The 12,418-nt window shown below is 41.8% G+C and overlaps 1 protein-coding gene across 1 annotated transcript in view; it reads left to right on the forward strand.

Annotated features, from left to right (window-relative positions):
* Positions 1-10,043, forward strand: part of nphs1 (NPHS1 adhesion molecule, nephrin) — a 36,914-nt gene extending 26,871 nt beyond the window's left edge. Inside the window, exons 16-29 of the mRNA XM_070835858.1 lie at positions 198-338; positions 1,918-2,039; positions 2,640-2,799; positions 2,961-3,117; positions 3,492-3,643; positions 6,123-6,234; positions 6,309-6,490; positions 6,634-6,684; positions 6,994-7,116; positions 7,686-7,734; positions 8,054-8,186; positions 9,107-9,185; positions 9,434-9,600; positions 9,769-10,043. Coding sequence (XP_070691959.1) covers positions 198-338; positions 1,918-2,039; positions 2,640-2,799; positions 2,961-3,117; positions 3,492-3,643; positions 6,123-6,234; positions 6,309-6,490; positions 6,634-6,684; positions 6,994-7,116; positions 7,686-7,734; positions 8,054-8,186; positions 9,107-9,185; positions 9,434-9,600; positions 9,769-9,861 — 1,721 coding nt within the window. The 3' untranslated portion in view covers positions 9,862-10,043. The remainder of the gene's footprint in view (positions 1-197; positions 339-1,917; positions 2,040-2,639; positions 2,800-2,960; positions 3,118-3,491; positions 3,644-6,122; positions 6,235-6,308; positions 6,491-6,633; positions 6,685-6,993; positions 7,117-7,685; positions 7,735-8,053; positions 8,187-9,106; positions 9,186-9,433; positions 9,601-9,768) is intronic.
* The last annotated feature ends 2,375 nt before the right edge of the window (positions 10,044-12,418 follow it).

Below are 12,418 nucleotides of genomic sequence, written 5' to 3' on the forward strand. Positions count from 1 at the left end.
TGATGTGGGAATCCAGCCAGGCCAATCAATAATGCAGGATTAGATGTCACTTAGAGACCGCTGGCCAGAGGACATGCGGTTGATGAGCGTGTAATGAATACTTAATTTACCATTGGTTTGCATGTGTATGTATGTGTGTGTGTGTGTGTGTATGTATGTGTGTGTGCGCATGTGCGTGTTTCCATGTTTTTGTAAAGAGGGGGATCTGCACTACCACTGGTCAGACGAGAATTCACTGGAGATCAAGAATGTGACGAGGAAAGATGCCGGAGTTTACATTGTCAAGTGTACAAATGAGGAGGGTGCCAACCAAATCTCCATCGTGCTAGACGTTCAGTGTAAGAACCTGCACACAGAGAGCGGATGAGAAGACACACACGCGTCCGTTCAGATTTTGTTGCCAGTGTTTTCAAGAGTACACTGGCAACCGTGCTAAAGAGTTTGTGTTTTATGCTGGAGGCAGTGTTGTATGTGATCATGAGAACAAAATAAATTTAAGGTAAAGTAAAAATTAGAAGACCCATACCTGTAGATTACTTTGCACACATTAAAGGTGACATAGGTGGCAGCCTTGTGTTTTGATGATGTGTTCAAGAGGTATGTTTCGAAGCAAATTTAATAGTCTCTAGGGATTAATTTAAGTACGCCAGAACACCCACCAGAGGAAAAATACAAAACTGAATAAAATGAAAATTATAGAAATATTTGGGAGGGAAAATATAGAGATGGTACTTTGTCATATTCATTATTTTTCAGCTTCCAATCCAAGCAGGCCATTTATAATTAATCACTAATGATTCATGAATCAATTAATCATTTTTTCAGGTTCTAACATGCCAGATTTGCAGGTATACCTGTGGGTCACAAGTCAACTACATCTTTTATCTCTGCTAAATAGCCTTCTTCTTTTAAATACAGAGAATGAGCAGAATTTTTTTCTTGCATATTGCCTATTTTGTACATTGGATTTGAATCTGTAGGCTGCTAACAGTATGTTTTTGAACTTGTCTAAACCATCAGTGAATCCACACACACTGACACACCCAAAAAAACAACATTGACTTTCAGCTCCCGCTCAGCAAACATGCCTCATTCATTAGTCCTCCATGCAAGGCCGTGCACCACCACTGCTGCCACAGGCCCAGCCTCGAGCACCAGCCCTCTGCCCCGATACTGATGATTTAGTAATGGAAGTGTTGAAAATGTAGGTCTGCCTGTTTCAACAAAAGCCCATGGTACATGCCTAATGGATTCTGTCGTCCTGATCTGACTGGGCTTGACAGTTGTAGATATTCATTATGTATGTAGGATTGTAGTAGCTTTTATGGGTGGCGGTGTAGCCCACTTAACAATGTCGGTCTTGGTTAGCAGGCCAACATGGGTGGATCCCACAAACCCAGAGGTCTGTGTCTCTCTTGTGTTTCCCACCAATGTTCTTCAAGTGTGAACATAGGTTTAGACAAGGAGGCACTAATGGCCTTATTGTTGCTAGAACATGGCACCCATGGGAACTATAAAAAGCTTGTGAGGTACAGGAGAGTAAAGACATGAAGAGGAGCGATGCAGCCAAGAAGGAGAGATAATTTGATGAAGAGAGGAATCAAGGGAGGGGGAATTGGTCAGTCTGTCATAGTCCATATTGCTGTCAGTGGAGGGCCTTGTGGATCACATGACCAAAACTCAGTTTGGTTGCAGAAGCATCTGTAGTCCTCCAATATATAGAACCGTTAAAAGCATTGTAGCTGAAACACAGAGGCCAATTAAGACACGGTTATGAACAAGTTCATAGGCAAACAAGTGTAAGAGTAATTAAAGCAATGCAGCATGCCTGTTTAATGGGTTGGCAAATGATTTGTCCCAGGTTGGCATGTTAACCTTTGGTCCTGCCCTAGCCCTGTCCCATTTTCTTACTCTCAGATGCTCCCGGTGTCAAGGCAGAGAAAGATCCTGTGTTTGTGAACCTGGGGGAAACAGCAGACCTGATATGTGTGGCAGATGCCAACCCCATTATATCTGACATGTTCTCTTGGAAATTGCTGGTGAGAGCTTGGATACACACACGCACACACGTACACAGAAACAGAGTCATCCCCTGAATTATGTTTCCTTTATCTGGCTTCCTTTGTATTATTTTATCCATCCTTACTGTTTATCACTGGCCTCTCTAAATGCACAGATGCACCATATTTCACTGGCTCTAACTATCCTTCCACCCCACCTCCTCATTCCTGCTCCACACTCAGCCCAAATCCAGAAAAATAGCTTTCATTACTGCTGCGTGACTAAAGGGCACATTCGTCAATGTGGCGTGGTCTCTGTATCTAGTGATGCTTTCTCCGGTCTAACCCACCCCCTGGCAGTACTGCGTGTCCCGCTTTCAACCTGCACGGCCCCTCCTTTTCTCTTTCCCTGTGGCTCTCCAACCCTCAGCATTATCTTTCTCTGTCTTTAGAGCTCTTTCCCCCAACACCCTTCACATCCCCACCTGAAGCCCTGATGGTTTCCTGCACAACTCTCCCTCACTGTCTACCTGCCTTGCACAGCCCCCCAGCTCCAGCCCTCAACCCAGGAGGAGGGGAGTGTGTATTGAGGGATAGCTGCTGTCTGCTGCTTACTCCTCCTCACTCTGTCTTCCGCAGGGAGAAAGGGAGGTGGAGATGGGAGAGGAGACCCAAGAAGAAGAATCTGGCCTTCTAACAATCCATGATGTGACTCGGGCTCATGCTGGTCTCTACCAGTGCACAGCCAATAATGGCATAGCACCCCCTGCCACTGCAGATGTCCAGCTGGTTGTGCATTGTGAGATTGTAGGATATATTCTCAGAGTCAGGAAACAAAACGCACAAGAATTATTTGCAGAAACATGCACGTGTACCCGTCAATGAATATACATGTGCATTTACTCCTGTATTGTGCCTGGTTTCTGCATAAACAACCTCTGTCCATCTTGTCTTGTGTAGTCAAACCAGAACTTCAAAAAGGAGCCCAATGGAAGAAGGTAGCAAGTCGAGGGGATGGCACCACTACAGCTGACGTAGTGTGTCAGGCAGAGGGTATTCCTCGTGTCGACTTCTCTTGGGAAAAAAATGGTGTACGCATGGACTTTGCAAATCCCAGGTCAGGGTGTAGGCATTATTCTGATTCTAATTCTTTTCTCGCCATTCTTTTCACTATTAACTTTGGTGCTACTGTCAGCATTTGGTTACATATTGATGAATCCTCACAATTAGATTATGTTTAACCCTAATATAATTTATTCTTTTGCTATTTCTTGCTATTTCACCACTAAATCCAGATTTAGTGCATTTTATACTTTGCTTTTCACTATGCAAATACCTGTTTAATGCTTCTTTGATGTGTGAAATTGGGTGACTTAGTGCAATCTGCAGGACATCACAATCCCCGCTGTCTGCCTGCTCAGGATTTATCTCTCCCTCTCTCTCTGTGTTTGTGTGCTGGTGTGTGTATGTGTGCGTACGTGCGTGCTGCAGGTATGAGGAGCAGACCGTGAGGGAGGGCTCCCTCCACACCAGCACAGTTCGAGTTGTAAATGTGAGCGCAGCTCTGGACTACGCTGTCTTCAGCTGCACTGCTCGCAATTCACTTGGGGAGGACAAACTAGACATCCAGCTTGTCAGCACAAGTACTATACCTATGTACATTTGTGTTTTCTTTGTATATTGGTATGTGTCTCTGGGTGACGGAGGACTATTCAATACCTAAGAAAAGCAAGCCTGTTTCAAATTTGCACTAAAGTGTTTTTCAGATAATTAATGGGGTCTTTCAGTAGTTCATTGGATGTAGGAGAATTTTTTTTTCATTTCATCATTTTATTTCATCCTTCAGTTTAGTTTCAAAATGCCAAATTCAGAGATATGTAGTTTCAAGCTTTTTTTTTTTTTTCAATTCAATCTGGCCTGCATATCTCTCCAATCTGAAAACTAATAGCAGCTGTTTCTACCAAACAAGCAAAGCGTATGCTACCTGCCCAGCATGAGATGGCAGAGAGCCTAATTAGAGGAGTATATTGTGAAGAAAGCTAAGCATCTAGTGATGAAAATGAAAATATTACACATACAGAAGTTACAAGACAAGTGTATATGGGATATTCACTCACCATGGTGTCTGTTTCTGCTTAATGTACAAGTAAATGTTTGCTAAAGCAACATGATAAATATATAGAAGGCCCATTGTACATCAGGCCTGTGTTGCTGTAAGTTTGTTTTCTGCCCCCTAGTGTTCAAAGATCACCTAATACAGCTTTAAATGGATGGCAAACGATCCAAGTCAGTGGTTAGGGCACACAACATGTAGGGATTATGCATATCACGTACTTGGCACTGGAGTGCACATTTTTCCTTTGGTTCTAATTTGGCAGCATCTCAAAATAATTGTGTCTGTGCTGCTTTGTCCAAGGTTTATCAGGCTTTTCCAGCAACATTACAATAGTGTGGGAGTGCCATTGAACATGCAGAATTCTGTAAACTGGAGAGAGTTGTTGCTCCTGAGTGTCAGCCCTTTAAGGAACTTATTCCATTGCTCTATCTCTACCTTATCATTTAGCCCATAGCACTACTTCACTTCTCCCTCAGATAATGCTCCAGTGATATGCCTTGCTCTCATGGCGTGCTTAGACTTTTCAGCCTTCGAGCTACCGGTGTATCTTTGCACCACCGCCATTATCAACACAGTCCTTCTCTCAGCAAAAGCCCACAGCCATCATTGGACACATTTAATGTTTACTATAAAAACCATAAAATACAATCCAATATTTGCCCTGTTTTTTGTCTATTTTTTTAAGTGCTGTGAATATTCATAATTAATCTGACGCAGTGATAATACATTTTATATGCTTCCTTATCATTTTAGAACCCGAGAGGGAGAGAGTTTTTTTTTTTTTTTCTTAGCATGGTGCTTTTTGGATTTGAAGGAGACGAGATCCAAATAAGGCTGACCTCTTTGCCCCGAAATCTTATGAGTGGAGCTGAGAGTGGGAATTATTTACCCTGCAAACTGGGCTGTAGCCTGGAGCTAGAGACGAGTAGAGCACCCCCTTCTTATGTTGCTGCTCAGCTATCTCTCCTCCTTTTCTCCTTGACTATCTCTCCCCCTGCCCCCAGAACTACCCTTCTTTTTTTTCCATGCTCCAAATGCAAAATAATCCACTTTCCCTTCACTACCCTGACTGAAGAAGTGCCTCATGTCAGACCGAAGGCCTAGTTAGCCTCCTTTGATCTTTGTCCACAATATTGATAATAATCAAGAGGCTTCATCCTTCATTGCATGACTTTGGTTGGATAAATTGGACAAATCAACCACTTTGTTCTGAAAGGGATCAGCCTTAGCTCTTCCCATATTTCCTGATCATTCATACAACAAAGCTCAACCTTAAGAAAAAGCAGATAAGGAGTGATGCACTGTTAAAAAATGCAAAGCTCTTGCTGTCAAAACGATGTTCCTTGGAAGCCTGTGGAATAAACTGCGATTAAGAGAGATCGCAGATATAAATTGTGAAAAAAACAGAGACTCACTGATAAGTTTTGACTATGGTGATCATTCCTCCTTCCTGATTTAATTTTATTCACTCTTTCATTATTCATCGTCAGCGGTTATCATGAATTTTCTTCATTAAATCTTCGAAATTTAAAATACCATAGTACGTAAATACATATGATTTAACAGCCTTAAACAGTATAACAGTTACTCAACGTCCGCCCACAAAGCGCTGAGATAAACAGTTATTACTGGTCCCTGTGATACACATATCTTGTGAGAATAATTTGTGTTTTGGGAAAAGTCAGAATATCTGAAATTACCTTCCTCTTTAATGTCTATCAAGAAGATTATCACCATCATTGTTTTTTCTATTTATAACCTCTCCAGCAGATAATAGGGAGCCACGGGGGAGGCACAGTCATATGAGGCCAGTAGGGCCTCATATGAGAAGAGCCTGCAGATATAATCACTCAACTATCTCATGGCATACATCTCCTTTTCTTAGCACCTAAATCCTTTTCAAATAGCCACCTGTCGAATGAAGGTGTTCTGCTCTCCGTCAATATTCTCACAAAATCAAGAGCATATTTACCTTTTCCACATGTCATCTTTTCTTTCGCCCTCAGGTCACCCAGATCCTCCTTTGTCGTTTCGCCAAGTCAGTGTAAGCCACGACTCAGTCACTCTGGAGTGGATCCCAGGCTTCAATGGTGGTTTGCGGCAAAGATTTCGTATTAGGTGAGATGTAAAGAATGGCACGCTTTCATAATCAAAGAATTGTAGGATACTTGACGGTGCCTTTTGGTTGACAGATACCGTGAGGATCGGTCAGCCAGTTTCCTGTACATAGATGTCTTTCCTCCCAGTGCAACAACCTTCACTGTCACTGGCCTGCAGCCTGTCACCGTATACAACTTCTCAGTCAATGCACTCAATGCAATGGGAGAGAGTGGCTATGCTGACAACAATGCAGTACTGACCATCACCACCAAGGGTCAGTTTGGAGTAACCCCAGCTTGACACTGAGGGGACTCTACTGTACAACCATTTTATAATCTGTAATATATTGAACATAAGACGATCATGTTTACAAGTGTGACATGTACGTTTTTTGGTATTCTCTTTCTTTATCTATAGAGAGGCTGGGACTAGAAGAAGTCCCAACAGATGATGACTCAGTCCCACCGAGTAAGTCTTTTATCACAACTTCCTGAAAAAGCTCTTAAGGGCAGTTGGAAATTGCTGTTTGCACAGCAGCTAGCTTCATTTGGCTAAATCATGTTAATGTATGCACCTCCAAGGCTGTTAATGTTTGCTCTACGAGAGTAGCGGTTGTCATGGCACCCACCCTCTGCTAGTCTTTAATCAATACAGACAATTGAGAGAGTGGTTTGGTCTGTCTCAGTCAGTTTTTATCTTTCAAAATTTCCATATTACTTCCTCTTTGAATTTCATTGGTATGCATGAAGCTAATGTTTTTAATGTTTTGTGAACTAGGTGCTCGTGGACTGCCAGCCTATTTGACAGTAGTGTTCACAGTGGTGTTTGGAGTCATGCTGGTATTAAATTCACTGGGCTGCTTCTTTGGACTGAAGTGGAAAAGGAGGCGAGGTCAGACAGGTAACCATAACGATCTTTTCATATACGGATGTGACAGTGCACCCTCCATCACTCCCTGTCACTATAATGGTCTGATTCCTCAACAAAACCCTGAAGAGATGACTCGGAACCATGATGCAATTGTCAGCTCAGCCTCTCGCTCTCTTTTCATCTCTCCATGTCCCTCTTTTTATTTGTCTATCCTGTCTCCTCTTCCTCTGCTCGTTCTTAAGCCTCGACCTCCTGCCACATTCCTCCTTCAAAGCTGCCACTTCTGTTTCATCCATATCTTTTATCTCATTTGCAAGCTTTATGTCCTTCTTCTATCTCTCCTCCTGTCTCTTTCTATTTGTTCTTCCGTCTAACTGTCAGGTTCTGTCCTCTCTGTCTTTTATTTTTCATTTCTCACCTTCCCCTGCCCTCTGGTTTTTACACAGTTTTTCACAGCTTACTTGTCTTTCATTCACTCTCACTCTCTCGCGCGTTTATTGCTCTGATCAGTTTCAGTGCTTATGAGATGATGCTTCTCTCTTCAAGTTCTAATTTCCTAACACTAAGCCTCTTTCCTGCTGTTTCTGTTGCCGCTGCAGGGGGTGGGGGAGGCAGTGTGTTGGGTGGAAAGAAGAATGAAGAAAAGGGGTAAGTTAAGGCCCTGCAGTAGAAGTAATAAAGAGACACACATCCAATCCACTCTGAGAAGTCTGAGACCTGATCCATTGGCTGACCCAGCTACTAAAACAGCCAAGCAGGCAAAAAAGCCTCTGTCACTATCCATTTATATTAGTGTCATCAACTCGCACCACAATCCTGCAATAAACGGTCACCTCAAGATACATTGTTATTAAGAATTTAATGTATGCTTCTCTATTAGTTCATACTAGTGATAAAGAGTTGTTCGGAAATGAATCACGAGAGTAAAAAGTAGATAACAGATGACAATCAGATTTTTTTCATTCAGGTCCAGCCAGTCAACTGCAAGCAACTCTAATAAGTATGAGAGCAGAGAAAAGATCAACGCCACAGCCCAGCGCACCCTACTCATCGAATCTGGATCCGAAACAGACAGCAATGTCTACGAGAGCTATGCAGCGGTAAGAACGGGGAAGAGGATGAAGAAAGGGAAGAGTGAGACAAGAGAAAAAGTAAAGAGCGCCTAAGAAAATATGCAGAAACAAAGAGATGGCTGAGTAAACAGATGAGGGGAGGAAAGAGTTTAGGCAGGGGGTGAAGGGATCTGGCAGAAGAGGAAGTAGAGAAATCAGCCATAACAAGGAAAATGGATAGATAAACTAATGAAACCTTTAGCTGTGCATAGAGATGGAACACAGATCAATACCCCACAATTAGCATTCAAAATACATATCGATCTCAAAGAAATTATCATTTTGTACTTTAAAAGGGCCAACAAGGAACCTTGAACCTTGAAAAAAGCGTTGAGTGAGGTATAAGAAAACAGATAGCACTCTGCTGTCAGGATGGGGTATAATGAAACCTCAAATCCCCACAGAGGCAGGCTTTAGCTCTCTCCTAATTTAAAACAGTACACATCTGTAAGGGTCGGTACAGCCAAATTACAAAGAGAATATATTTTCTCATTCACCTGTAGTGGTATCTAGCCTTGAGTGGAAATATTTTCAGTTTTGTTTTCCCAGATTTGAGATAGTTGTGCTTGAGTTTTATGCCTACACCCCATTACAATGAAAGTGATCCTCACAGCATTATTTTATTCTGTAATAAGATATTCTATATTATATAGAAGATATTCTATCTTTTCTGTCTTCTTTGGTTGTTCCAATTAAAACACAGCAAGGCTATTGACCTCCATTGTATTAGAGAGGAGGCACCGCAGAAGTCTTGCAGATGGATATAAAGCATGGTAAACACAACCCAATGTATCTGCGTGATCTGTATACCTGTAGAGGCTAGTGAGAAAATATTTTGCACATTGTCATTTACTATCTGATGTTATCTATCTGATCTGATGTTATCGCTTCTGTCCCATTAATTCCAGGAAAGCTCCCATTATTATTATCCCACTGGTGACTACATGCCGCCTCTCAGTCCACACCCTGAGGAAACACGTAGGTCTGGTGAGACACAAATATACCTCAGAGTAAACAAGGCAACAGTAAACACTTCCTATCCAAAGTATGATGCAGTCTGAGCCAAATCAGACCCGTGCTTATCCTTGTTTGAGTAGTTTGAGTCAACTGTAGTATTTCCTGATTTGTCTTAATGTTCACCAATAGCAATTATCTGAGTACATTCAGTCTGAAAGACTGTAAATGTATTTGTCCATATTCATGTTCTGTGTATGTATTTCCACGCACTCTTCAAGATGTCAACCACCTCCCTGTGGACTCTCACAGCCATTTGTATGAAGATGTAAGAGACTGGCGTCTGTATCAGGACATCCTGCCCTCCTCTCTTCCGTCCCCTCCATCCTCGTTTGACCACAGAGTGCTAAATCAAAGGAGGGAGTGGAGATCACCAGCCTACCCTCAGGTCTGTAAATGAATCAACAACCTATGATTAGAGCTCATATTTGATACATTTCTTACATTTTTCTGATATCACAATTGAGTAGAAAAATAAATTGTATATTAAGAATAGATGATATGCTGTTACTTTCTCTTGTATGTACTGTTAAATGAGATGCAATCTGTCTCTCAGCAGAGTGCCGACAAAGTGAGGGAGCTCGTGGATGTTCAACAACCGCAGAGAGATGCTGATCTTCCCTTTGAACTGCGAGGCGAATTAGTCTAGGATGAGAAGGTCAGAGTAAACAAATATGCTATGACAGGGGTTGTGACTCAACAGTAGTCATTGAGCGCAGCGTTGTATAGCATATATCGACGACAGTGCTTTTGTTTTTTTAAATTCTTTTTAAATTGTATCTCACAAGTGATATTGTTAACATGTATATTGTTAACATTGAACATTTTCATCAGAGGGCCGAGTTGCCCTACTGTCGAGTACTGTACGGCAAAATAAACATGCTGAAAAGAACTAAGGTAGGATGTCAGAATTATTTGAAAAAAATATTTGAAAGCCTCCATAACGTCATGCAATCAAGAATGTTCTTCATCTCACATTTTTACCACCATCAGCAACCAAGCTTATTTTCTTCTCTTTCTTCTATACCCCTCTTCCCTTGACCTGGCTCTAGCCTTTCACCTTTAACCTCTTTCTTGGAGCTAAGTCATGGTCACTACCCACAGCCCCTCCCCTCCCACTTTGGCCCGCAGGTAGATACATGAATCAGTCAGTTAGAGACAAAAATGGACTGACAACCCCGCGGTTGGCACTGAGGCAGAGGCAACACGGGCTCATGGTGCCATCCAAGCAGACATCATCCTTTTTGACCCATCCAACGTCAACATTTTCCAACATGTATCCAGATGAGAGCCTGACAACAGTGGCCTGTCCATCCCCTGCCTGAAAAAGAGATTCAGACCTCACAGTCAGTCCATGGGAACCCCTACAATGGGATAGTCTTGAGTGGTATTTAGCATGGTTATGTCTTCAGGAGGTAAAGCCGTATCGAGGGCCAAACTCTAATCCTGTTTTCTCTCGGATTGAAGTTCAGCTCACAGCATCAGTGAGAGAGAGAGAAACCATGCAGGGAATTTGTCTCACTGAGGGTGGACAGTCAGAGAGATTGAGACAGAAAGAGAGGGTTAAGCTAAGCCTCTAATGTGGCTACTGCTACAAAAAACTCTACTCTCCTCATCCTTCGGTTTCCTCTATTGTATAAATTGTAGTTCAAAGAAAAGCTGTTCACTGTATAGCTTTACCCCACAGCCAAAACAATGATTGCTAATACTTTATTTTTTCAGAGTGCTTCTCAAGACCAAAGTTGCTTCACACAAAACAGCAAATTAAAACGATACAAATAACAGCAGCTAACAGATACCAGATAACAACAGTACAGCAGTGCTTTGAGCTAAATGCTAACATGCTCACAATGACAATGTTACCATGCTGATGTTTAGCAGAATCTTTGTTTGGCCTGTTACAAAGTCAGTATTCAGGAATTGGCGCTAAACAAAAATCAATCAGTTTTGCATGTATTTTTTTACACCAATTTTAAGTATAGTATATATTAGGAAGAGATTTAAAAAAGTTGTCACTGATTCAGCCAGCATTATTTCTTCAGCATTATTCTATTGCCTCAACACCTTGACTCTGATTTATATAGCACATCTACCGACACATTTTAAGCTGCAGACTGATGCTGTCATTGACCCACCGGCCAGAGAATATACAGGACACACGCCAAAATAGATGATGTCCTTATTTCCTTCCTTCCTATTATAAGTACAGGGTTTGTGTACTGTGCGCATTTGTGTCTGGTAGCGTTTACTGTGCAGAGATCAGAAACTTCCTCAAAGTTTCCATGGTTCTCTCAGCTTCCTGCTGCCAAGTCGTTTACACAAACAGTGACTGAGCTCCTTGAGCTCCTTGAGATCCGTTACGCATGTACCCAGTTCTTGCCTCCAGCTTCTGCTTTTCCTTCAAGCACGATTCGTCACGTCAGTCTCATGCGTACTCACATGCACACTTAATACAGATAACCCAACACAGACAACACATATAGTCCAATGAGACTGATGTAAAGAAAAAAAAGGATGTAATCTTCATTCACTCTTGCTCAATATCAGTACTAACATCAACAAAATCACTCTTTGTTATGTTATTACTGTAAAATACTGCCAAATTGTACCTTTCAAAGTATTATTGCTGTGGAAATATTTACTTACAGTATGTGAGAGGTGATATTTAAATCAAGGCGAGGCTGTTATTGTTCACACATTTGTCCAACCTACAGTATTCTGTTTCCTCAATTGGGCCTGACTGCCTGAAGATAAATCTTAGTGTTTCACTGAGCTGCGTTCCCTCAATTAGGCTCGGTATTCTCCATCATGGGCTGTCAAGGTATGTTTGTCTCATTACTGAACAATTGTTTAAGTTCCTGTCAAGCTGACTGCTGTGTTCATACCAAAGCCTGTTCATGATGCATCACTTCGGCTCAGACAGGAACAGTAATCTGCTAAACTGAAGGTTTGACAGCTCAATACTGTATGTCAACCTCTATTTTTCCACACTTGCCTCATGAACATTTTGAGATGTTTTGTTCAGGGGGAATCTCATGGGAGCTCCAGCGTACAGGCTGCACGAGAGCACAATTAAGTCATAAGAGAAACAAATACGAGACATTAATTACCTCAGTTCCCTTTTACCCCTATCCTGTTTTGTTGTTGTTGTTGTTGTTGTTCTCAAAAACAAATATGAGATTGAATAATACTCCTTTATCACTTTA

Source organism: Pempheris klunzingeri, chromosome 8 (genome assembly GCF_042242105.1).
Source record: "Pempheris klunzingeri isolate RE-2024b chromosome 8, fPemKlu1.hap1, whole genome shotgun sequence".
NCBI classification, from domain to species: Eukaryota; Metazoa; Chordata; class Actinopteri; order Acropomatiformes; family Pempheridae; genus Pempheris; species Pempheris klunzingeri.